This window comes from Balaenoptera borealis (genome assembly GCF_965194805.1).
Source record: "Balaenoptera borealis genome assembly, chromosome: 18".
Classification (NCBI taxonomy): domain Eukaryota; kingdom Metazoa; phylum Chordata; class Mammalia; order Artiodactyla; family Balaenopteridae; genus Balaenoptera; species Balaenoptera borealis.
In genome coordinates, this window is record NC_138877.1 from 21,901,849 (window position 1) to 21,927,024 (window position 25,176).

General features: G+C 47.3%; 1 protein-coding gene across 1 annotated transcript in view; it reads right to left on the bottom strand.

Moving 5' to 3' along the window:
• Nucleotides 1-2,918: 2,918 nt before the first annotated feature.
• The window catches only part of SIAH3 (siah E3 ubiquitin protein ligase family member 3), an 83,947-nt gene continuing 61,689 nt past the window's right edge, over nt 2,919-25,176 (bottom strand). The window contains exon 2 of the mRNA XM_082365702.1: nt 2,919-13,971. Coding sequence (XP_082221828.1) covers nt 13,300-13,971 — 672 coding nt within the window. The 3' untranslated portion in view covers nt 2,919-13,299. The remainder of the gene's footprint in view (nt 13,972-25,176) is intronic.

The window sequence follows — 25,176 nt, forward strand, 5'->3', positions numbered from 1 at the left end:
AGGTAGTGTAAGTTGACTTGTGTAGTACAGATTCCGGTCCCTTTCAGTTTGATTTCTGGAGCTTAGAGAGCCTGAAAGCTAAGACCAATTCTGCCTAGTTTCCCTGGCATTTAGAACTCCTCATATGATTTAGGGATTTGATCTCCTAATGGATATTAGGCAGGGATATCTGGCCCTTGTAGGGGAGGAAAAATACTTTCCCTCTACCCTTCTGAGTTCTTAGCTGAGACCCCTGTAATAAAACACAGATGGACAAGAGAAAAACAAACAGCGGTTTATTAACATGTATACCTCATGTATACATGGGAGACAGCCAGGAAAGATGAGTAACTCAGAGAGGTGGCTTAGAATTCAGGCTTAAAAACCATCTTAATAGGGACTGGGAGAGGGGGGTGTAGAACTTTGCGGCGGGAGGGGGAGAAATTGACTTTCAGGAACGCTGAATGGACGCTTAGAAGAACAGATGGGAGGTGTGGTAGTTTGTGACGAAGTTTGTCTGAGTGTGGTGCCGACTTCTAATTCTCTCTCCTCTGATGAGTCCATCTTCCCTGGTTGATGAAACTTCCGGGGAGGGGATTTATGACAGTTGAGTTCCTTCTGGCAGATCTTCTTTAGACAGATAAGGGGAGTTCAGAGAAAGCCTTTCCTTGTACAATGTTTGGGATTTTCTGAGTGCCTAGGGCTCAAAATAATCAATATACCAAAGTGGCATATTTTGGGGTGGCATGTCCTGAACTCCTATAGTCACATTTTGGGGTGCCGTATTCTGCTTTGGGGTGCCTTCACTCTTCTGAAGCAGCTGTGGCAGAGTTTCTGACCCTAGCATCCGGCCTCCTCGCATCAAGGTATCGAGAAGCAGAAGTCAACACAGTGGTATTTCTGCTGGAAGAATTCTGTGCAGTGGCTGGGTGTTTTCTCTGGCTGCTCTGTCCCTGACTTTGTGACTCTCTGGCCTGCCTGTGAACTATCTCATGTATTTTCTGCTTAAACTAGCTGCAGTAGATTTTATTGTCCACAACTAAAAATCTTGACTGATATACTCTCCCATTCCTGTGTGTCCTGGGTGGTTCACACTCAGGCCTCTGGTGTACAGCTGTGCAGGTGGTGCACTGCACAACTCCAGAGGGCACCGTTCACCTAGGCTGAACACCTTTTCCTTATGAACTGCTGTTCTCCTGCAAGACTGTTGTCAGTCTCTAAGCTCTGCTGCTCCCACTGCCTTAGTTTGGGCCTCACTCCACAGCTGGTACTGTAGCCACCCAAGTGTGAAAGGAGAATTTTCTACAAAGATGACAATTCTTTCAGCCCACATGACCTTCTCCAAGGAATTAAAACTCTTTTAGTCTATAGTTTCTTCTGTCCAGACATTTAGAACAAAATTTTCCAGGGCCTGGAAAATTGTATTAATCATGTATTTTATTTTTTATTTTTTATGATGTTTTGACATCTTGGGGCCTTGAGGACCCAGAAGAGGGACAGCCCCTCCTAAGGTTAGATAGATAATTCCTAGAGAGGGCGAACAACTTGCCTGAGAGCAGGCCCTTGATATGCAAACCAACCAATCCTGAATCCACACCCCTACCCTCCTCCTTTTATCAGGCCCCCCCCACCTAAATCACCCCAGGGGCCAAGTGTCCAACAAATGAGAGACCATCCTTGTAGCCCAGAGGCCACTGAGATTCAAATACCTAATTCTAAACCTGCTCAGTGTTTCCTCTGCCTCACCCATTCCTTCTCAAAAAAAGTACCAATAATGGCTTTTGCCCATGATGCTTTCCCCTCACTCCTGCCTCCTGATCAACCCTGGTGCTTCCTTGTGTGGCTCTGTGTGGCATGGTGGGTCCCCCCTCTTCTTGGGAATTATAAGTAATAAGCTTTTCTTTCAAAGGTAGTTGTCTCTGTGTCTACCATCTTATCATATCTGATTAAAACAAATCCTGGGCATCTTAAAACACTGGGAAAGAAAGTATTTGAGTGGCACTAGATAGTATTATATTCCAAAGTCTTTATGTCTCATGACAACCTGGATTTCCCAAGACAGCGCCCTTGTATTTTGATTGTCCTCTGCTTCCGGGAAGTTACTTGAAGGACTCCCCATCAATGCATAGCCCCTCATTGTTATAATGAGGCAGTAATCCTGGTGTTTTGGACAGGTCACTGACCATCAGACTCAAAGTCCCCTTTATCATTTATTTCAGAGAACCTAGGCGCTATCATGAGGAAGGCTCTCTGTGGCCTTCTAGAATCTCTAGCTCTTCTAGAATTTTGGAGATGAATATATAGATTAAGATTCTAATAGGACTCTAACTTCATTCTTATATCTGGAAGAAAACTCAAAATGCCTGTAGAGTTTATAGTTGCTCTACCAAGCCCCTAAACAATTATGGAATCTCAGAATGTTAAAGGACCCTAGGAATTACCTTATCTAGATATTTCCTCTATTACTGTCTTCATTATTCAGTGCTTCTTCATCCAACTCTTTTCGCATTGCATGAATCCTTTCTGCCATTTCCAACATTTGATCATCCCCTTGTATCTGTGTTAAAGTTCATTGTTGTGTATTCCAGTGCAGGAGTTGACAAACTGTAGCCCATCAGACAAATCCAGTCTGCTGCCTGCTTTTGTAAATAATGTTTTATTGGAGCACAGCACACTCATTCATTCATGTATTGTCTGAGGCTGCTTCCACACCACAATGGCAGAATTAAATAGTTGCCATAGAGGGCATACAGTCTGCAAAACGTGAAATATTTATTATCTGGCCAGCCCCTGTCCTAGCAGATAGAATGGGCTGGAGTCCTGGACATTATTTACAAGTTCTTCAGGGACAACATCAAGTTCTTCTTCCTCCATGAAGCATTTTTTTAAATCATATAAGCTTCTATCAAATTCCTCCTCAAACCATGTCAGTTAAAGTCTTTTTTTTTTTTAAGTTTATTTATTTATTATTTTATTTTATTTTTGGCTGCATTGAGTCTTCGTTGCTGCACGCGGACTTTCTCTAGTTGTGGTGAGCGGGGGCTACTCACTGCGGTGGCTTCTCTTGTTGCGGAGCACGGGCTCTAGGCGCGCGGGCTTCAGTAGTTGTGGCACGCGGGCTCAGTAGTTGTGGCTCGCGGGCTCTAGAACGCAGGCTCAGTAGCTGTGGCGCACGGGCTTAGTTGCTCTGTGGCATGTGGGATCTTCCCGGACCGGGGCTCGAACCCGTGTCCCCTGCATTGGCAGGCGGATTCTCAACCACTGTGCCACCAGGGAAGCCCCAGTTAAAGTCTTAATCACTTCATTAGCTCTTTATTATCTAAGGCTGTGTGTTTCTACTCGTGTAGGCATGAAGATGCTGTTTGCTCTAGAACTATCTTTTTAGGAATATCAGTGTAAGCCTGGAGGCAGTGACTCCTTCTAGAACAAATTTATTTACATTCCTGGGTAGTAAAAAATAGAGGTATTCCCTCCTCAGAGAGATTTGCTTATATTCCAGAGTAATAAAAATAATCTCTGTCTCCAGAAAGGAGGATGGGCAGGTTTGCTAGCAACCCCGTATAAGATCAGAGTCTCCTGATCTCAGGGTTCCTCCCCCGAATGCATCCCCACTCTGTGCACAGTCAACACCTGTTCATTGTTCTTTTGGAGTTGGGGCTCAGGGAACCGGGACTAAAGTGTTCTTCTCACTGTGAACAGTACATCGTCTAAACCCATCTGGGCTCGTTGTCTCCTTCTGGCCGAATCTGTGGCTGCATGTACTCCAACCCAACCAGTGCTGCTGGGCTGCTGCTTAGGAGCTGCTGGACCATTTGACAGTTGCTTGATGCACATTTAAATGCATTTATTTTGGCTCCTTGAGTCCACTAAGACGTTCCTGAGGGCAGGGACCAGACCTTCTTTTCCCTTTGTATCCTCCAGCAAGCCCAACATAACATAGGCATTCAGTAATATTTTGTTGCTTAGGCTGAAGGCACTCCTACCTCCTGTCCTGAAGCACTCTTCTTCTTTTTTTTTTTTAAATAAATTTATTTATTTATTTATTTATTTTTGGCTGTGTTGGGTCTTCGTTTCTGTGCGAGGGCTTTCTCTAGTTGCGGCGAGCGGGGGCCACTCTTCATCGCGGTGCGCGGGCCTCTCACTATCGCGGCCTCTCTTGTTGCGGAGCACAGGCTCCAGACGCGCAGGCTCAGTAGTTGTGGCACACGGGCATAGTTGCTCCGCGGCATGTGGGATCTTCCCGGACCAGGGCTCGAACCCGTGTCCCCTGCATTGGCAGGCAGATTCTCAACCACTGCGCCACCAGGGAAGCCCGCTGAAGCACTCTTCTTAATGGCACATTGCGACTGTTTCTAAATTGCCATGGCTTCCCTGTGCCCAAGTGCCCCTGAGACTCTGGGATCTCAAGCCATCCTGGGCTTGTTAAGAAGCAGAGGCTAAGTTCCAGCCCACCAGAGCCCACCCAGAGAACAGCCCACCGTGGAGGCGGCAGCGGGGCCTAGGGAATACAGCTCCACCAGCCCTGTGGCCGGAGAGAATCGGCCATACACTTGGCTCCCCAGATTAGGGGCAGAATTAGCAAGATGGGGACACTGCCCGTGAGGGCCTGCTGTGGATAGTAACCTGCACCCACAATAAAACAAATGCACTTTATGGACTCTTTCCTCCTAGGTTTGCCAGATTTAGCCAATAAAAATACTTTTTATTTTATTTACTAAGCAGGCTTATCCTCTGCCCTCTCCCCTCTCCCCTCTAGAGCCCATTCCCCAACTGAGCCTCGCCCTCGGAATGTGGCCGCATCACTAAACCAGCCCCAGTGACAGTGGTTTGCCTGATTCTCTTTTTTTACAGAGCACCTTTCCCGGGTTGGTGAAGATGCAGATCTGAATGTTTAGGGGATGGACCCAGAGTTTCAGGAGACCTTCCTTGAGTTTTGCTGACTGACCTCGACCTTCTGTCATTGTTTGCAGGAAGCAGGACCACAAGGTAGGTGGTGGGCTCACCTTCTGAATGATCTGGAAGCGTATCTGTTGCAGGAAGGGCGACCCCTTCCCGGGCCTGAGAGTGGGCTCTTGTCAAACACTTGGAAATGGATTGTCCGAGGAGGCACACGTACTGATAAAGCAAAAGATTTTATTGGGAAGGGGTACCCGAGCGGAGAGCAGCAGGGTAAGGGAACCCAGGAGAACTACTCTCCACGCGGCTCCCAGTCTCGGGTTTTATGGTAATGGGGTTCGTTTCCGGGTTGTCTCTGGCCAATCATCTTGCTTGGCCCGTAGCTGGTCTGATTCAGGGTCCTTCCCGGTGGCGCGTGCATCTCTCAGCCAAGATGGATCGAGCGTGATGGTTTCTGGAGGTTGGCAAGGCATGTTGTCTTCTCCCTCCTCCTTTCGGCCCCTCCCGAATTCTCCTCGTTAGCTTTCCTCAGCAACACTGCATTCTTCATCGCGACCTCCTGATGAGGTCTTTCAAGCGGTTATCACCATGCCTGGCCAAGGCGAGCGGTTTCCGTCAACGATTCCCTAACATTTCGATGTATTGGGGTGCTTGATTTCCTGTTTGATTGTGTTTTGTTTTTTAACTCTGTAATTGCCAGAATTATGTGTCAAGTCAGATGTAAAAATCAAGAAATGTCTATCTCTGTGTATTAACAAAAGTTGATTTGGAACCTAGGAAGAGGCAGAGAGAAGGGAAGATTGAACTACCTCATGGATGGGTGGTAATGCATGCCCCCAACTTTATCCTTAATAGATGCTTTTCCCAATGGCCCCCTTACAGAGGGTGTACAGAGTTTATCTTGTCTACCTCTAGGCTAGTAAGAAACTAGTTCAGTGATTTCCTTTTCTCTCGCCCCATAGGCAAGGCTTACATGGGGCTTAGCTCTGAGCGGCTGCCAAAAGTGGCCTGATAATTCACATTCCCCACAGAGGTTCCTGAAATGGTGACCCCTGTTCAGGCATCCTGGGGACATTTGCAGGATAAGTAAATGCCTCCCTGGGGATTTGCGAGGTATCTCCCTGTCAGGGCTGGGGGCAGAGATTTAAATATGAATTACCATCCCAACCTGGCAGGGATTTACAAGATAAGCCCCTTCTGTGCTCCTGGGGAAGATTTACACAGTCCCTTCGTCAGCACCAGGCCGCCGGGATTGTCACTGCGTGACACTCAGCACTGAGGACCCTTCAACGCTGGCTTCCGTCTGCCAGCCCTGGTCACGGCTCCGGCATCCTGCCTGCGCAGGCTTCTCTCACTCCTCTGTACCTACCGTCTCTGCCCCCAAATGACAGGAGAATAGAGTTCCCTCTGCCACTCGGTTACAGGGAACCCCTACCTAATTCCCCTCTGCTCTCCTTTTTGGACTCCATTTAAGTGTTTCCTGCTTCTCCATCTGAAGGTAACTGTGATCGCTTCCCGTCACCTCCTTTCCTGCTTTCCGTCCTCCCGCAGAAAGACCGGCTGTCTTCTTCAGGTGGCTTTATCTGCTCCTTTAATGTCTCCTGTGGCCCCTGTTAGCACCAGTGTGCTCGGTTCTGGATTTGAGAATCTAATCCTCAGCCACGTACCTACAGCAGAGTCCTCTGGGGGAGAATGTTAAATCAGAACCCTGGGTTCCACTCTGGACCTCCTGAAGGAGAATCTCTGGTTTCTAGGGCCCAGAAATCAAGTTCTGTTGATCATTCTTAAGCACACTCAAGTCTGAGAACTAACCTCGCATCCCAGAGTGGGTTTGGGCTGGGCCTCCCTCCCTGGCTGACTTTCCGATGGGTGACTTTTCCCCCTTCTTTCAGTGGAGTGTCTCTCTGGCACTCAGCAACCTTACTGTGCATCTTTGAGTGTATTTTTAGGGCAAGGGCAAGTGTTTGGGACACCATGGTGTGCAGAACTGTCCCAAGAAAGGCCGTGGCCTGAAAAGTAACCCGGCTCATGAATATTCATGCTGACCCTGTGGTCAGTTTTGATCACTCAGATCAATTCAAGGCGCTTTCTATAAACCCTTTGTGAGAGCAGAAAACAGGTTCTGGGACTAAGAACGTAGGGAAGAAGATAGAGGTTAAGACGACTTGACAGGCAATAGGATTAAAACTCTTGCTCAATCTTGATCTTGCGAGTAACTAACAGTGGCCTGAAACTAAAGAATTAAACCATGAAGGCTCCCTTGACAACTGATCTGATAGGCCCAGAAGTAAATTTCAGGGACACTGTTGTCAGGCAGAGGCAGGGGAGAGCTGAGATAAGGGGCACTGGGAGGAAGGGGGTGGGCAGTGAAGGCCAGCGAGGGAGGCTTTGGTCTCTCTTCTCAGGGTAGCACCAGATGCTGAAATAGTACTGAGGGCAAATTAGCTGCCACAGCGTTTATTCACCTTCAGCCGTACTTTCTCCCTTACATCCAATTATGACTTTAAAATGGAGGCAAAAATGAAAAGGGGAGGAAGATAATGAAACATAAGTCAAACGTGGCAGCTGGTGAATTTCTGATAATTGCACTGTTTCATTTCTATTCCCTCACGTCGCACAGTAGCCTATGGAGAGAAGAAAATCCCAACAACAACAAACAACTCCAAAGGTTCAAGGAAACAATATCAAATGCAATTTAATGACATTTTTCATGGGAGACAGAATAGAGATAAAGTAGAATTCTAAATCTGCTGCTGCTTCTTGTCTTTAACATCATAAGAAAGCCTAGAAAATTATATATACATCAATTCAGATCAAGTAAAGTGATTCTCGATTTCCTTTCTCTGTCTCATCTCAATACCCTAAAAAAAGGTTAAAAAGGGGATGGGAATGTTTATAGTACAGTACTCAAGGTAAAATATTTTCATACAATATTGGAAAACACAATCCCTAATCCATGTAGGTAACCCATGTGATAATCTGATTTTGGGGAAACAAGTCAATGCTTATCTACGACAGATTCTTGGATCTCTTTTCAAGTGAAGTTTTTCTTGGCTGGCCATTCTCCAGGTTAACACACTAGAGAGCTCACCAATTCTTAAAGGAAATCTTCAGAACAAATAATCTGAAGGTCTAACAATCTACTAGGAGACTCTACTCTTGATGCTATTTGTAGCTGAACTTTAATCGAAGCATAATTCTTTGATGTCCAGTCCACAATCCCTTCCCCTTCCACCAGAAATTGCATCCAAGTGGAGGCTTCAACAAGCCTCACTTCTTTCACTTACGTTGAAGCCACTGGGATCAGAGGAACTGATTCACTATTGACCTTGGAGAGTCTGCCTGCTACAGGGCACTCAGCCTGGAGTTCCTTGTGACTTTTATCCTAGTGGGAACCATACCCTTAATTTGGAAAGAGTGTTGGTCTAGGTAGGCTATGGATTGTGAACAGGCTACTTGTTGGGTTACAGTGAAGTAGCCAGATTAGCGCTAGGCTCTGTTCTTCATGTAACATCCCCTGATCTGTTCCCTTTTTTGTCCTTCAGCTTTGAGGATGTGAGGGTCCTATTTCTGTGGTCATACATTTCATGTGATGTTTGCAACTACTGCCCACTGTGTCATTCTCAGATGTTGGATATTTCCAATCTCTAATTGCAAAGCAAAATATTTCTTTAGGTTTTGGTCTATGCACAGAGGTAAGAAAAATGACCTATAAGAACAAGCAATGGGAGATTCTAATTTTGTAGCGTTTGGTCTTACTTTTGGGATTGGGATTGCAGTAGGTTGGTTTTGTGAAGCCATAATTTTTCCGTGAAAGTCATCAGATAGAACTTCCCACGCTAACAGCAATAGGGAAGGATCTGGAATAGGGCAGGGAGTGCCCCTGAAGTTGCTTAGAGGCCTCAGACTCCCTTCTCCGGAACAATTTGTGTTTTCCCGAAAATTTGCTATTTGGCTAGCTTGGCTGTTATCTCTATCCCTGTCAGTGTGGCCACCAGGATCTTGTCTCTCCTTCCAAAGTCCCCTCTCCCCACCCTGCCATGTACATCAGAACTGTCCAGGCAGTGGTATGCTGGTAAATGTTTTCACAGCTAGTTCTCCAAGTGGGAAACACCCTGGTTTATAGCATTGACAATTTCCATGGGGTAAACACTGCCACCGTGGCTAGTTTCAAGCTGTTACCATGATGTCACCAAACATGGGGTTGGTAGCACATCATTATATAGTATGTTCACCACACACATATGGTCAAGGTAAATAATCTTGAGAGCATAGAAAATAAAAGAGTAGTGAAATAACTAGGAAGTGATGAGTTCTGAGTATTTATTACCTTCTTTTTAATAGAACTTATTTAATTGTAAATTTATATAATTTAATTTTTAATAGTGGCTGTGCTTAACAGTTTGTAAAATTCCTAAAAAATTTAACAACTGTTACACAAGCCGGCTCTAGCACACCGTTCTGTCTTGCTCTGGGAAAAGAGGGAGAAAGGGAAGAAATGAAAGGGCACATTTAATACAACTCTACTAAAAGGCCTGTATGCCATTCAGAATTTATGACTGGTCCTTCTGAGCCTTGGGTCCATGAATTTCTAGAAATGACATAGTTGGTATTGGTCTGAAGCCTGGACTTTGGAGCAAGACATGCTGAATTCCAGACGCAGCTGTACCATTTACTGTGTGACCTTAAAAGTGTCTAATCCCTCTTAGCTTAAGTTTCTTCATGGGTGAAATAATAGTACCTGCTTCATAAGGTTGTTATGGGGATTAAATGAGATAATATGCTCAAAGTACTTAGCTCACTAGGGTACATAGTAAACCCTCAATAAGTGGTAGCCATGAGTACTATTATTATTATTAACCTGATCCGTTTCTTAAAGGTCACAATAGCCACAGGTAGTGATGGGGTCTAGCCCAGCTGCAAGTACATGGAGAGAAGGATAATTAAAGGCAATCTTCTTTGCATGGCCTGACTTCCATTCTGCACTGACCATTTATGCAGGCTCAGCCTCAAGGGCAGGAATGACCTTCTCTTCACACCTCCTGCCTCAAGTTCAAATGCTGGTAACTCATTTCTTGCTGTTAAGGGCTGCTGTCTCCCTAGGCCTACTTTTATTTTTTAATTGTAATTTGTATTGGGGTACAGTTGATTTAAAATGTTGTGTAGGTGTTCAGCAGAGTGAATCTGTTATACATATACATAGATCCACTCTTTTTTAAGATTCTTTTCACGTATATCCCTAGGCCTACTTTTTAAATGCAAATACAGTTGGCCCTCTGCATCTGTGGGTTCCGATTGTACTATGGCATTTTGTATAAGGAACTCGAGCATCCGTGGATTTTGGTATCCAGGGGTGGGGCGTATCGAGGACCCAATCCCCTGCAGATATAGAGGGCTGACTGTACTCCTTAGAGGGTGGGTATCAAGTCAGCACCTGGGTGTGCATGAGGCAGTCAGATCCCAGGGCTCTGTGTTGAGCGGACTCCTGGGAATCTAAAAATGAGGAACCTGCAGTGGGCGATGTGATATAGGAAGGGGCCTGAGTCCCTCCCACCCCTCCCCCTGCTTCCAGGTTGACCAGTTCTTCTAGCTGAGATGCCTCTAAAAGCAAAGCTACTTCAGACTCTCCCTGCTCCCCGAAGCAAGACCCAGTGGACCCTTGGGACCCCAGTCCACTGATGAGGTGGGAACATGCTGACTGCTCTGTGTTCGTCTTCCTCTGGCAAGAACACCAAGTTTGCAGTCGGTGGGCCAGGTTCAAGCTGTGGTCCCAGCCACTTGGTGTGTGACTTTGGGAAGGTCATTTCATGTCTCTGAACTTCTGGTTTTTTAGTATATTGAGGATGCTGATAAGGATTCGCCAGAGACTCAAATGAGGGAGCCCTTTGTGACTCTAAAGCTCAACACAGCACACTTTGTTGGTACCATTTTCTAATTCCTGTTCATTGTTTCTAGTTTGCTCCTTTTTCTTCAATTCTTCACACATGGCTATAGAGAGGAAGGGCTTCTTGGGAGCACCATAGATGGATGAAAATAACACACCTCTACCCTTTAATCTAAAGGTCTCTAGGAACCAAAAATATCCGTTCCTACCTGGGATCACTTATTCATAATACAGTCCTGTGTGCACTACTAATAGCCTGAAGTTATTCTCAGTTGGGCTCTCCTAACTTGGCACCACAGGAAGGCAGAGGTGGTGTCTGCACGAGCCCTAAGGCCCTGTGGATGGTAATTATACTCTTAATGAGGTTTGGTTTGTTTGTTTATCTGGGGCACCTGTGACGCTACACAAATGTTTTCTAAGTGGTGGAGAATCAGGAACCATGGAAGGAATGCAGCTTCTGGAGGCATCAGACTTACAGCCAAGGGGGTCTTAGGCTCTGGGGAAGGGCCTGGGGGTAAAGTAAGGAGCCAGTCTCCCCTCACATGGACCAACCAGCCTCAGCTTGTTCCCAGGCTGGCGGTGCGGTTCTAGGCGGGGGACGCTGGTGCCCTGTGGGATGTTCTGACAGCACTAAGAGAAAGGAACTTACAACTCTTTCCTTGGGACTGCGCACCTGGCGTTTGCCTCAATCAGTGACACGATGTTTACTGGTCTCCTTAGGGCTCTTAGAGAACACAACCTCAGATCCCAGGCCCCAGCGGTTACTGTGTAACTAGAGGGGGCTGCATTCGGAGCTCCTCTATCGACTGACCCTGCCCTTGCAGAGCTGGAGCTGCGGGTTGGCAGCTCAGGTGGCTGCAGGATTACCCAGTTGTTGGGGGAAGGGTGTTGTGTTTCTGGATCAATTATTTTTGGCAGAGAAAAGATTGCTGATGGCCAGTCAGGGCAAAAGCTGCCTGAAACTAAATCCTCACTGGGAGGCCTGCCAGGACCCAGCCGAGATGGCCAGGTGAGGGAACGGGACCGAGAGCAACGTCTGCTTGGCGAAAGGTCCACTGATGAGCGTCGTGTGGGGTTTGGGGCCCCCATGCAGCTGCTGCAACCAGGGATTGGCCGAGGGGAGAACAAAAATGACAGAAAGGAGGGGGAAGAGGGCCTACTGGGAAGGCTTACAGGTATTCAGCTTCCATCAGAAGAGACAAAGTCGACTAAACATGCTTACTTTCTTCAAAAACACGAGAGACTTCCACAAGAAGAGGTTGGCAGATTGTTCTGACAGCCGAATAAGAGAAGGCCATCTACCTGGAGGCAGTATGAATTTTCGTGGCCTCTTCATTCATACTGCAACGGGGCGCCGGATGCATGCTGACCAGTGACAGCGTGTGTGTGCTGAACGGGGCCCTCGGAGCGGTTTAGAAGTAAGGGAAGGAAAGAGGACCCTCTCAGGTGTCTGAGTGACGGGGACAGCCCTTCAGGTCAGAGGGACCTGGTTGCACCCTTCAAGTTCCTCGTGTTTGATGCCGAATCGTGGTTCTGGCTATGAACCGTCAAGAGCACAGAGGGCTCTTTGCCTGATACATAAGTGCTCCACGCCAGGGAAAGGACTGATGGATTTTATAACTTGATAATAAAGCTCTCTCAGGAGAGAACGCCCTCCCAGAGGTGGGAGATTAATTTTATCCTTCGCTTTTTCGGCTGCTTCTCTTCGCCTGCATCTTGCCCATCCTTTTCCATGACTTGCTCAACAGAGGGCAAAGAAATTTTCAAGAAAGCACCAAACCCTTGAGGCCTTTGATTTCGGAGCAGGAAAAGATGGCCCGGGCTGAAAGCAAGCTCATAACAGCCTGCCAAAAGAGGGTTCGACCGCTGCCCGCTCCCCCGAGCCCCGGGTCAATCCAGAGGACACATGGCGTGATGGTGCCTCCAGCCCAGCGCCCTGGCCTTCGAAGGAGACGCCATCTCCTTGTGTCCAGGCAGCGTGGCCCCTGAGGTTCCTGGGAAGGTGGCAGACTTGTGTCTAGTTGGTCTGAAATACATACCTCTGAGCTGGCCAGGTCCCGTTCCCTAATCTGCTGTCGGCACGCATTTCAGAGTTAGCTCACTCTGAAATAGATTAAAAAGAGAAGGAAGAAATGATTTGGACACTAAGTCTCCTTTCAACCCCAAGAGTCTGCTTTGTGACCTTGGTGACTTTTGCTCAATTTAGAAGCAGCGGAGAAGGGAATTGCAAGGAGAAGGTGGCGAGAAATCACCATTCTGACTGAATCCGATTAAAAGTGTTCTATAAAACTATACCAACAAATCAGGACAAACCTCACACCAAGATCTTGAATCACAAGATGTTTACGTAATATAATGCCCATGGCAGACAAATACCAAATACCACAAAGTACCTGAGACAAAAAAAGAAAGGAAGGAAGGAGAGAAGGAGGGAGAAGAATAGAAAGGAGCCTGGAGTCCTGGCCTTACGGAGATCCAAGGGCCCAGGCAGAGTTCCTCGGGGAAGGGGCGGCTGCACGTGACCGTCCGGGGCCTCTGCGTCACATCTCAGCTTCCGAGGAGCAGACCTCCGTCGCCGCGGTGATGGCAATCCCGATGGCGAGGCTGCCGTTGTCGGAGAAGAGCTGGGCCAGCGAGGTGTTGAGGACGAGGCAGTCCCCGTCAGTGATCACCGAGTCCACGCACTCCAGGACAGACCGGGGGGCGGCCTCCCACTTGAGACGCCGGTGGTTTCTGTTGAGCTCCAGGCGATAGGTGAAGCAGTCGGCCTGGGTGGGGGTCCCGATGAGCATCATGGTGGCGAAGAACTGGGGGTGCCCTGCGTGCCTCTCCCGTTTCCTAAGCACCAGCAGAAAGTGGTGGCCGAGGCAGGACTGCATGATGATCCAGTCGGCTGGTGCCGGTAGGTGCATGTCCGTGGCCAGGAAGACGATCTCGGCGCCCTGCAGGATGTCCACTCGGTGCATCTGCCGCAGGTGGGGCACCAGCACCTCCAGGTGGCCTTCCCACTGGCAGGAGAACAAGGGGCACGTGCAGGGCGTCACCTGGGCAGCGTGTAGCCCCGCCTCCTGGTGCGGGGGGTGGTGAGGGCGGGCGTGGTGGCGGAGGTGGGGCTGGCGGGCGTGGTGGCGGAGGAGCGGGGGGAGGAGGTGAGGGGGGAAGCTGCCGGGCTCCGGGGCGCTCTGGGTGACGGCGCGTCGGCCGGACACATACTGTAGGCGAAAGAGAAGAGCATTAGTGGCGGTGAGATCAGTCTCTCAGCCTGGCTGAGATTCCCCCCCAGTGTTCAAAATGTGGAAAGCAGACTCTCCCGTACCGGTAGAGAAAGCTCTATTTCTTAAAAAAATGAGACCTGCCAGACTGTTTTCCAAAACGGCAGCACCGTTCTACATCCCCATCAGCCATTTAAGAGAGTTCCAGTTTCTCCACGTCCTTGCCAACACTTGTTATTATCTGTTTTGACAAATATTTTAATGAGACAAAATTCATTGTTTTGAATGTTTTGCCAGATTTAGATGCTGAAGTCTTCTCCAAGTCATTTCATTTCAGTATAGAATGTAAATTTACCCAATCAGAAATAGAAGCTCCTTCAAGAGATTCCTCCTGCAAGAAGAGATTTTCCAAATGTATTAGTATATTTAAAGAAAAAAAACAAAACTTTAAAACAATGAGCGACATGGTGGTTGCCTTGGGTGGTTGAGATTCTGAAAACTCAGTCCAAGAAAATGCAATATTTATGCCTTTCTGATTCTTTAATTAGATACTCAAATAGGCAATTTTCCCCTTCAAATAACTTGCATGGATGGTCATTAGTCATAAAGAACAAAGAAATTAATTTTTTTGTGCTTTTTGGATACTGTTGATATTTTTGTGCAGGCACTGGAACTCAATGGATTTTTTCCCCTCTATTTTATCATTACTATTATTTTTAGAACAACATTTTGGTAAATACGTATTTGTCCTTCCAGTACTGGCAGGGGTTGTGCTATCTGCGGTGCCCTTCTGGGTAGTAAGGCAACCATGGGACCCCGAGCTGATTGTGTGCAGCTGGACCACAGTCCCCAGGGAGGGAGCCTGAGCTATGACTCCTGGGACTTTGCCCCACCAGGCACACTTCTGTCCTGCTTTAGGCTCACTGTTCCAGAACAGCTTGCCAGGGGCTCACCACTAGCCAGCTTCCACCCTGAGACTCTCTTGACCTTTTGTTCTTCACGACAGCGTGCCCACCAATGCCCTCAACACATCAGGAGCTGTGACAACACTTTCTGATCAGGTATCAGTAAGCACTTACTGAGCACCTGCCATGACCAGACCCTAGAGATACAGCTGTGAGCAAAATAAACACTGCATTTCTTGGTGTAGGTAGTACAGACGTTAGTACGTATCTAATTAATTATGGTTTTGAAAAGGCTCCTCCCTGGCACGAGGACTGCGATTCCTGTTTTTCCGTTGAAGAAACAGGCTTCAGTAGTAACATGCCCAAGGTTACAAAGCTGGGAAGTGAAAGGTGGGATTCATTTTCACGCCTCATGACTCTGAACACAGCAACTGCCCTCCCCTCAATAATCCCACTTCCAGCTCCCTCCCCCATTCTTTGAGGTGTTTTTCTTTAATTAGTCTGTGGGATCTGGGCTGTGCAGGGGAGGTGGCCGGTCTTCAGGATGCTCCAGGCATGAGGCGTTCACGTGGCAGCCTTCTCTGGGCTGCCCTCAGGTTCGCTCTCCAAGCCCCTCTGGACTTCGGGTGCCTTTGGGCACTTGCCTCCTCGCTTCGGTTCCTTCCCAGCATGTAGAGGACCAGGGTGATGGGTGATGGTCTGTCTTTCATACTCACCACTGTTGCGGCCAGTCTCTGTCTCCCCGGGCTCAGAGAGTGGCTGAGAGTGGAGGCCTGGCGAGCTTCCCTTTCTGTAGAGCACCCAGGGACACATACACACGCACTGGGGGCCCGAGTAGCTCTGTTCTGGAGTTGTTCGCCCCCGCTCTCCCCCGCTCCGGGAGCCCAGCTGACCTGGAGGGTGAGCTACAGGGCCCTTCCAGTAGCTCCTGCGTGGCAGCTACTGGGCAGCCTGTCGTCACCCATCCTGCACACCCGCCAAGCCACCTGTCCCAAGGGGGACAGTGTCTTCCCCTTGAAGGAAAGGCTGTGTTCCAGAATCCTGCTGGTGGTGAGTCTGACTCAGCCTTTAGTGTTAAATATGGGGAAGGGAAGTAACTAGTATGTAGCATCTACTAAGTGTTAGGCGCTGTGGAAAGTAGATATTTTTTGTGTCATGATTTCATTTAATTTCTCATGGAAAAGATCAATTTTCATGCTTTTTAAAAAAAGTTAAATCTGGCTTAGTTCCTACCTGCTTGCTGGTGGCTGATATCATTTAGTCAATGGGTGAAGGAGGGGGGCCAATTCCTAGGATCCCCTGGGATTGTACAAGTAGCCCAGGCTCATACACTCCACCAGCCAGGTGCAAGGACCCCTCCCAGGTCCTCCCAACAGGCCCGGCAGAAGATCAGCCTCTTCTGTTTCGCTCAAGAGGACCTGGTGTTGGCTTCTCATGGAAAGCCCCAAACGCTGTCCCCTCTCCCAGCCTCTGAGAAGCCCCCCACCCTCATTTAGGTCACAGCAGTCACGAGAGAAACATGCTACGTGTGTCTTCTAGATGAAGAAACGGACACAGAGAGGTTGAGTCACTTGCCCAGGGCCACACAGCTTATAAGGGGTGCAGGTGGGAATGGAGCCCAGATCAGTTAAAGGCGATATAGATCATAGCCTGGGAAGATCACCAGCTGGATGTTGGCCAACTTTGGTCTGTTCCACTGTTTACTTGTCCAGCAGCCTTGATTAAGTCAGTTGCCCCATCGGCAAAATATTTATTTCATAGAGTTGTTAAGGGATCAAATGAAACAGTGCCTGTCAAACAGCTTCAATAACCACATCAAGTATTACATCAGTATGGCATTTCCATTTGGATACGGTTTGGGATGAAGCGTTTCGGTGGCCATCCCCCTCAGTCCATGGCTGCCTGCCTTGGTCCTGGTCAGCTGACCCTCACACCTGGGCAGCACTCTGGGCTGAACACAGGCCACCAGAAGGGTCTGGAGACCCCAGCATAGCACTTGGCTGGGGCCTCCTGTCCAATGCCGATGCATGATGACGGAATGTCCTGAAATTCCCATCTCAGAAATGGCCTCTGGGCTAGTTATTCTCTGCCCTTCTCCAGATCCATCTTCCATCTTCTCCATCCTGTTCTGTGCAGCTAGTATCAGAGATGTGAAATCAGAGTAAGGAAGGCATGAAGAAGAAACACCTCGACCTCCCTTTCTTCCCCGACTCCAATCTTCTGCCAGTGCCCCCCACTGGCTGAACGCAATCAGAGACATACCAGCAGGAAGCCCAGGAGGTGCACTCAGTGAGGGTCAGCCCCCTTTGGAAATGGTGCTTCACCAGTGAGGAGCACATGTGAAGAGGGAATGTCCACCTGCATGCAAATGTCTCAATTCCTTCCTTTGTGATGTTAGCTGATCCGACCAGTCTGGGCCTCCTAGGCTGAGCTTTGATGAGGCTGATTGGGGGGAGGCAGGGAGGGCTAATATATGCCCACAATCATTAAGCCATTCGACAAGAATGGATACACCAGCTGACATGTGCACCGCCTCAGCACAGGCTGAGAATACTGAGCAGAGTACGGTCCCAGGTCCTGTCTCAGTAGCTCACTGTGATTAGGCTAATACAACACACTGCAAAAATGCAGGACCGGAGGGGCTCTGAGTGTGCAGAGTGGGGGCCGTAGCTATTCTGGTCAGTGCCAAGTGCCAGTTACCCTGGGCGAAGCAGGAAGGGTGATGCCTAACAAAGTAGGCAAAAGGTTTGCTGATGGGGTGAATAACAGGTTCCAAGGAGCTGGGTCTGAAAGACCATGGGATTTTTAAGAAATGAAAAGTTCCAAGTGGCTGTCACTAGAGGATCTGGCAGAGGTGGTGAGGAGCAGGGCTGGAGAGCAGTGGGACCATATTGCCAAAGTCTTGGCACGGAGATGACACCCAGCACTCAGGGACCGTCCGTAGGAGGGCCCAAGGGACACAGCTTCACACTTCAGGGAGCCCCTGCGGGCAGCATGATGGCCCAAGCCCACCGGCATAGCGGGTTCCAGCTGTCACTCAGGATGGGGCAACAGTGAGTCCTGGCACTTGTCCAACCCCTGGACCCTAGGCTTGGTCATTCCACCCAGACTCTCCCCTTGCTTCCTTTTGGCCTCGTCTTCCACTGGCCTTTCCGTTGTTTAATTGCCGCAGAGTAACAGAGCAGCCAGTGGTATAATCCAAAGTGACTGAAGTGAATGAGTATGCAAATAAAGCGAGACATTATAAACTCGCGGAGACCCCTGCGCTTGCTGTGCCCTGAGAAGGCGCTAAGAATAAACACAGCCTTAATTCTCCATTTCTTCCTGCTCTATCTTCTGATGCAAAATATGTTTCATTTAAATGATCTTCGGGTGAGCGAGGTCACAGGGCTGTTGGCAGGGAGAAGGGATTCTTTTAATTGGCAAAATGCTAATCGTTTTGGAAAATGAATTCTAATCTTCCCATCTGATACAGTGGATGTGTGAGTAATTACTTTCCTTCCCTAAACTGTTAATGCAACATTAGTGATTACATTAATTAAAACTCTTACAGGCTGATAAACCCCTCAGCCAGTCTGCGGATGTCTTCCTTCCATTGGCCATATTTAACTTCCCATTTGGAAGAGAGATCTTGAATTAACCTTTAGAATAATTCGCAAAATTGGGTTTAGAAATGTTAGGCTTTATGGACTGGGTATAATTCTCTCCCCAAGCATTAGTGAGACCATTTCCACTGAGGGTGTAATTGAATTTAAAAATGCCTGCCTTAATTTCATCAGCCACACTCCCATGGTTGGTAATGGTTATCCCTCCAAATCCTGGCATCCAAAGAGGAAACCTGCCCCTGGAAAATCACGTGACCCTTTCTCCAGCATCTGCTCCCTCTGGTCAGCGAGCTCACTTGGAGGACTGCTCTCTCCTTCCCCTTGATTCCAGGAGCCGTGCCATGCTAATTAATGCATTTCAGCTGACGGCAGATTTTTTGCACCCAATTTCAAATGACAGGTATGTGTGGGACTTCCCTGGTGGTCCAGTGGTTAAGACTTCTCCTTCCAATGCAGGGGGTGTGGGTTCGATCCCTGGTCGGGGAGCTAAGATCCCACATACCTTGCGGCCAAAAAACCAAAACATAAAACAGAAGCAGTATTGTAACAAGTTCAATAAAGACTTTAAAAATGGTCCACATTAAAAAAAAAAGCTTAAAAAAAAAGACGACAGGCATAGTGCTTTGAGTTTGCTCATGCCCTTATTTGTGAGAGTTAATGAAGTGAAGCTTTCAGTACGGGGGGAAGGGGAAAGGCAGCGTGCTATCGATGTATCTCACACACAGGAGAGGAGAGCGGGGAGGAGTAACGTTTCAGGGCAGGTATCAGAACACTGGGATAAAGTCAAGGCTGGAACCTAGTTGGGAATCAGGTCTGCAAAGAAGGGAGGCTGATACGACCCAGCAATCCCACTACTGGGCATATACCCTGAGAAAACCATAATTCAAAAAGAGTCATGTACCACAATATTCATTGCAGCTCTATTTACAATACCCAGGACATGGAAGCAACCTAGGTGCCCATCGACAGGTGAATGGATAAAGAAGATGTGGCACACATATACAATGGAATATGACTCAGCCATAAAAAGAAACGAAACTGAGTTATTTGTAGTGAGGTGGACGGACCTAGAGACTGTCATATAGAGTGAAGTAAGTCAGAAAGAGAAAAACAAATACCATATGCTAACACATATATATGGAATCTAAAAAAAAAAGTTTTGAAGAACCTAGGGGCAGGACAGGAATAAAGACACAGAGGTAGAGAATGGACTTGAGGCCATGGGGAGTGGGAAGGGTAAGCTGGGACAAAGTGAGAGAGTGGCATGGACATATATACACTACCAAATGTAAAATAGATAGCTAGTGGGAAGCAGCCGCATAGCACAGGGAGATCAGCTCGGTGCTTTGTGACCACCTAGAGGGGTGGGATAGGGAGGGTGGAAGGGAGACGCAAGAGGGAGGAGATATAGGGATATATGTATATGTAGAGCTGATTCACTTTGTTAAAAAGCACAAACGAACACACCATTGTAAAGCAATTATACTCCAATAAAGATGTTAAAAAAAAAAAAAAAAAGGGAGGCTGGAACCTAGTTGGGAATCAGGTCTGCAGAGAAGGGAGAGTATCTGTACCTGCTCCAGGTCCCACTCTGTAGTCTTTAAAAATCCCCTCCGTTTCTCGGAAGGACGGTCAAGGCTGAAAGTTTAGTGTTCCTGGGACGCCCACCTCTCCACCCCTCTTCCGCAAAACCTAGCATCACGGTGCATGTGCACACGAAACCCAGGAGGACTCTGGAAAGCTTCCAGCAAACAGTTGAGAAATAAGTTACACGGAGATAGAAAACAACAACGGGGCTTTTATTGCCCGGGATAGACTGTCTTCCTTAGAAAATGTGTCTCCTGCTCCTTTCCCCCCGGACGGTTATACTTAGAACACAGAATGAATGAGAGCTTCGTGTGGGCAGCATGATAATGTCTGTAATTTTCTTTAAAACGCTTTCATAGAGAGAATGTGATAGGAATGTGTACATTTTTAACCTACACTCCAGGGGCTGTCAATGCCCTAATCAGGAATTCTCACTTCAAGGTGATCACCTAACATTTTATCCGAAAGGCCACACTCCAGAGATAACGACTACAATTGCTTCAATTAGTATCCATATTTCTGATCCACACCAGATGCTGCTAATTAACATTTCCGCAGAGGTTTCCATTGGTGAAAGTAGTAGTTTGTTAATCAGCATAGTAGATGGTAGAAATGAACTCTCCTTGATGAAATTCCTGGTTTTCAAGCTACGAAGATTGTTTAAAACACTTCGGAGGAATTCCGCACTTTAGGGACGAGCCCGGGAGCTTGTTCCCTGACTATTCCTGACTCTGGCCACTGAGTCAAGGACTCACCATGGCCTGGTACCATCTCTAAGAGTATCAGAATCTTGCTCCTGGTAGATCACTGCATACAAACTTTCCTCACTGGCAATCAAAATTATGTAAACTGAGCAAGGAGACACTTGTTAGCAAACACACAGAAGCCTTGAGTCCTGAGCTATATATGCCATAAATAAAAAAGAGGAAAGTGAGTTATTACTGTGAAAAGAGGAAGATAAAAATTTGCCTGGATCAAATTTTGAGAAACCAAGGTCCATGGGTGAAAAACAATGAAAGGGATTCATACAGATGTCTACACAGGCACTGGTCCTATGGTCTCAAAAGGCTCGTGACTGAGCTGGTCGTCTTATAAATTCAGACCCTGGCTGTGTGAGAGGCTGGGAAGAAATGTGTGGACAACATTGTGAAAACAAAAAATATGACTCAGTCCTCAAGCACCCCAGGCCTTTCTTTAGTTCCTAGATCCTGGCCCATGGCCGCCCAGCGTGTCTCCATCATGGTCCCAACTGGTATTGTCACCTTACAGAGACCATCAGCCCCTGTAAGACGGGGATTCTGCCTCCCTCCCTGACCTGCAAAGTCAAGCAGTGGTCAAGATCTGTCTGTACAATTCATTTCTTATTTCAACTCGTTTTGAAAATCACTAGTGCGTGGCTCTCTCTTCTTAGCTAGGTTGGAAGGCAGAGGGCAGAGACAGGGTTTAGATTTCCCAGTGCCTAGCCCCGTGATGGGCAATGCCAGCACCGTGCAGTGTCTGGCATCTACTAGACTCTCCCTGAGTATTTGTTGCTTGAATGAATGAACGAACGATTCATAAATGGAACCGTGTGCTGCACTATATCCATGGAAAGGCTGCTTGTCTTCAGTCAGAGGCTCTGTTCTCTACCCTTCCTTCCTGTAGAAATATGTGTGGTGTGGTGTGTGTATGTGTATGTGTGTGCACGTGCACGTGTGTCCATAGCTGTTGGCTTATCAAGTAGGTCTCCTGGTGACTCCTCACCCAGAACTCGACAGTGATGGGACAATGGGACCTGACCAGGAGCAGGACACTGATATGTACCCAGCTGCCATCATGGGAAGTAAAATAACAGCCTCGAAGAAGGAACTTCTCATGCCAGTGAGGTACTTTCTTCGCTTTTACTTTGTATAGAGATTATTCGGAGTCTTAGGCATTCCCTTTATATCAATAGCAGATTGTTTCTTACAATTTGTTTGGGAAGGACAGTCTGCTGGATCAACCCTGGATCCAGCAGACTGTCTTAGATTGTCTTAATCTAACCCTCTTAGATTGATCGAGACCCGCTTTCCCCTCTGGCACTTCAGCAGGACCAGTGACCTAACTAAAGGTTGGATGCCCCCATACTTCCAGTTTCTGTTAACAATCAGCAGGAAGTAACTTCAATCCAACCAAAGATTATGGGCCCTCCCCCAGTTTTCCCCTTCCCCATAAGATGGGGAGACTAATGGGTTGCGCCCACCCGGTGCCCTGAACTGACCCTTCCAGACCATACTCCAGATAACTGGGATCCTGGAATTCCCTACCCAATGGCTCTGAGTCAGCTTCCGGGAGTCTGTGCTATTTCTGGCATCCATCATCCAGAAGGCGGACCATTAGACATGAGGTGTGGCCCATGGGGGACTATTTGGGGCTTGGATGTGTGGGCTAGGGTGTCCACTTGCCTTTGCCTGGGACTCATTTCAGTGCAGGATGAAGCCTCATTAGGAAGAAAGTGAGACAGGTTGCGGACTGGGGGTTGTGGCCATTCAGATCGTTATGAAGGGGTAATTGTTAAAGGAGGAGGCTACGCCACATTTTAAGAGTCTCTTACCTTGATCTTTTAAGTGTCTAGACATGCAGCGTGTGGGCCTCCGCCTTCACTTTTGCCTTGAGCCCCGCAAACGTTAGGGGCGGGCCTGCAGTCAGACCACACAGCAGAGGAATCCTGCTCCATTTCCATTTATATTTTGACTCTGCCTTTTATCTGCGAGGTTTTGAGCATGCTAATGAGTTTTATGAATCTTGCAGATGAAAGACCTTTCCTTAAAAGCAACTTTTTGAGTAGTCAGACTTTTGTATCTGCAACTGGCAAGTGAAACCCAGGGCCTGTATGAGCAATTTAAAGGTTAGGATTTAATTACCTGAAGACCCATTAACTGCAGGGATCTGGGTAGGATTACTTTAGGACCCTGGGGGTGACTCAAGGGTGGCGTATGTCGCATGCTGGGAGCAGTCTCACCTGATCTGGGTAACCTCGGGTTGTGGGCAACAATTTTGCTCATGTATCTGGTGTTGCTGTGGTAGGATCCGGGGCCATAAAGTTAGGGAGGGGGTGGGTTGCTAAAATGGTTATACATGCAAATGCAAACTTCAGAAGCAGCTGTGTTCGCAGGCTATGAGTGGACAGCGGTATGTCCTGGGTGGTCTGAGACATTCTGATGGCCAGCTGCCCCAAGGCCACATGCCACCCTTGTTTGTCTGGTTCTTTAAAGACATTGTGACCAGGAACTCCACAAATTCAGCTCTCTCCACCAGGGCTCTCAACCCTCCCCATCTCCCACCCCCGGGGTACCATTTGGCCTGGTTAAGTTGTATTCCTCCAGTGTTCTGTACTGACTAGGGCAGCTCTGTCTGTTGCGTGTTCCTTTGTGACACATAGCACACTTATGTGTTTTGCTGCTGGATCGTGACGTGAGCTCAGGTGGTTGAGTGTTGCATCTGTTTCTTCCGTGCTGTATCCTCAGTGCCGGCAGTGCTTGGAACATGGTAGGAACCCGAGAAATATTTGTGGAGATGATGAACGAGTAAATCCTCTCCATTGAGCTGTCACCCTAATACAATCCAACCACTTCTCACCGTCTGGCTGCCACCACTCTAAGGCAAGTCACCCTTACCGCCTTTCTGGGCTACTGTGATGGCCTCCTGACTAGATGTAGTGGGTTGAAAGGTGGCCTCCAAAAGGTGTGTCCACATTGTAACCCCTGGAACTGAGAATGTGACTTCATTTGAGAAAACGGTCTCTGTAGATCTAGATAAATTAAGGATTTCAAGATGAGATCACCCTGGATTATCCAGGTAGGCCCCAAATCCAATGACAAGTGTTCTTAGAAGAGACAGAAGAAGAGAAGACACAGACACAGACGAGAAGACCATGTGAAGATGGAGGTGGAGGTTGGAACGAAGCTGCCACAGCCAGGGAATGCCTGGCGCCGCCAGAACCAGAAGCAGGGACGGGTTCTCTCCTCGAGCCTTCAGAGGGAGCACGGCCCTGCCGACAACTTGATGTTTACCATCTTGGCCTCTAAAACTGTGTGAAAATAAATTTCTGTTATTTTGAGCCACCAAGTTTGTGGTTTTGTTTGGCAACCCTGAGAAATGAATACACAAGTCTTCCTGCATCCATTCTTGGCCTCGTACAGACTGTAACTTTTCTCACAAAATCTTTTAATAGTTTTCCATCAGTATCAGAATGAAACACAAACTCCCTATCCATGCCATCAAGAACCAACATACTCTAGAAGACATACAGATGGCCAATAGGCACATGAAAAGATGCACAACATCACTAATTATTGGAGAAATGCACATCAGAACTACAATGAAGTATCACCTCACACCGGTCAGAATGGCCATACTCAAAAAGTCTACAAATAATAAATGCTGGAGAGGGTGTGGAGAAAAGGGAAGCCTCCTACACTGTTAGTGGGAATATAAATTGGTGTAGCCACTATGGAGAACAGTACAGAGGTTCCTTAAAAAACTACAAATAGAACTACCATATGATCCAGCAATCCCACTCCTGAGCATATATCCAGAAAAGACGAAAACTCTAATTCAAAAAGATATATGCACCCCAATGTTCATGACATCATTGTCTACAATAGCCAAGACAAGGAAGCAACCTACATGTCTATCAACAGATGAATGGATAAAGAAGATTTGGTATATATACCCAATGGAATATTAGTCATAAAAAAAGAATGAAATAATACCATTTGCAGCAACATAGATGGACCTAGAGATTATCATACTAAGTGAAGTAAGTCAGAGAAAAATATCATATCACATATATGTGGAATCCAAAAAAGTGATATAAATGAACTTATTTTCAAAACAGAAATAGACTCACAGACATAGAAAACAAACTTATTGTTACCAAAGGGGAAAGAGAAGAGGAGGGATAAATTAAGAGTTTGGGATTAACAGATACACACTACTATATATAAAATAGATAAACAGTAAGGACCTATAGCACAGGGGACTATAGTCAATACTTGTAATAACCTATAATGGAAAAGAATCTGAAAACAAATATAAATATATATATATATTCTTATATGTATAACTGAATCACTTTGCTGAATCAC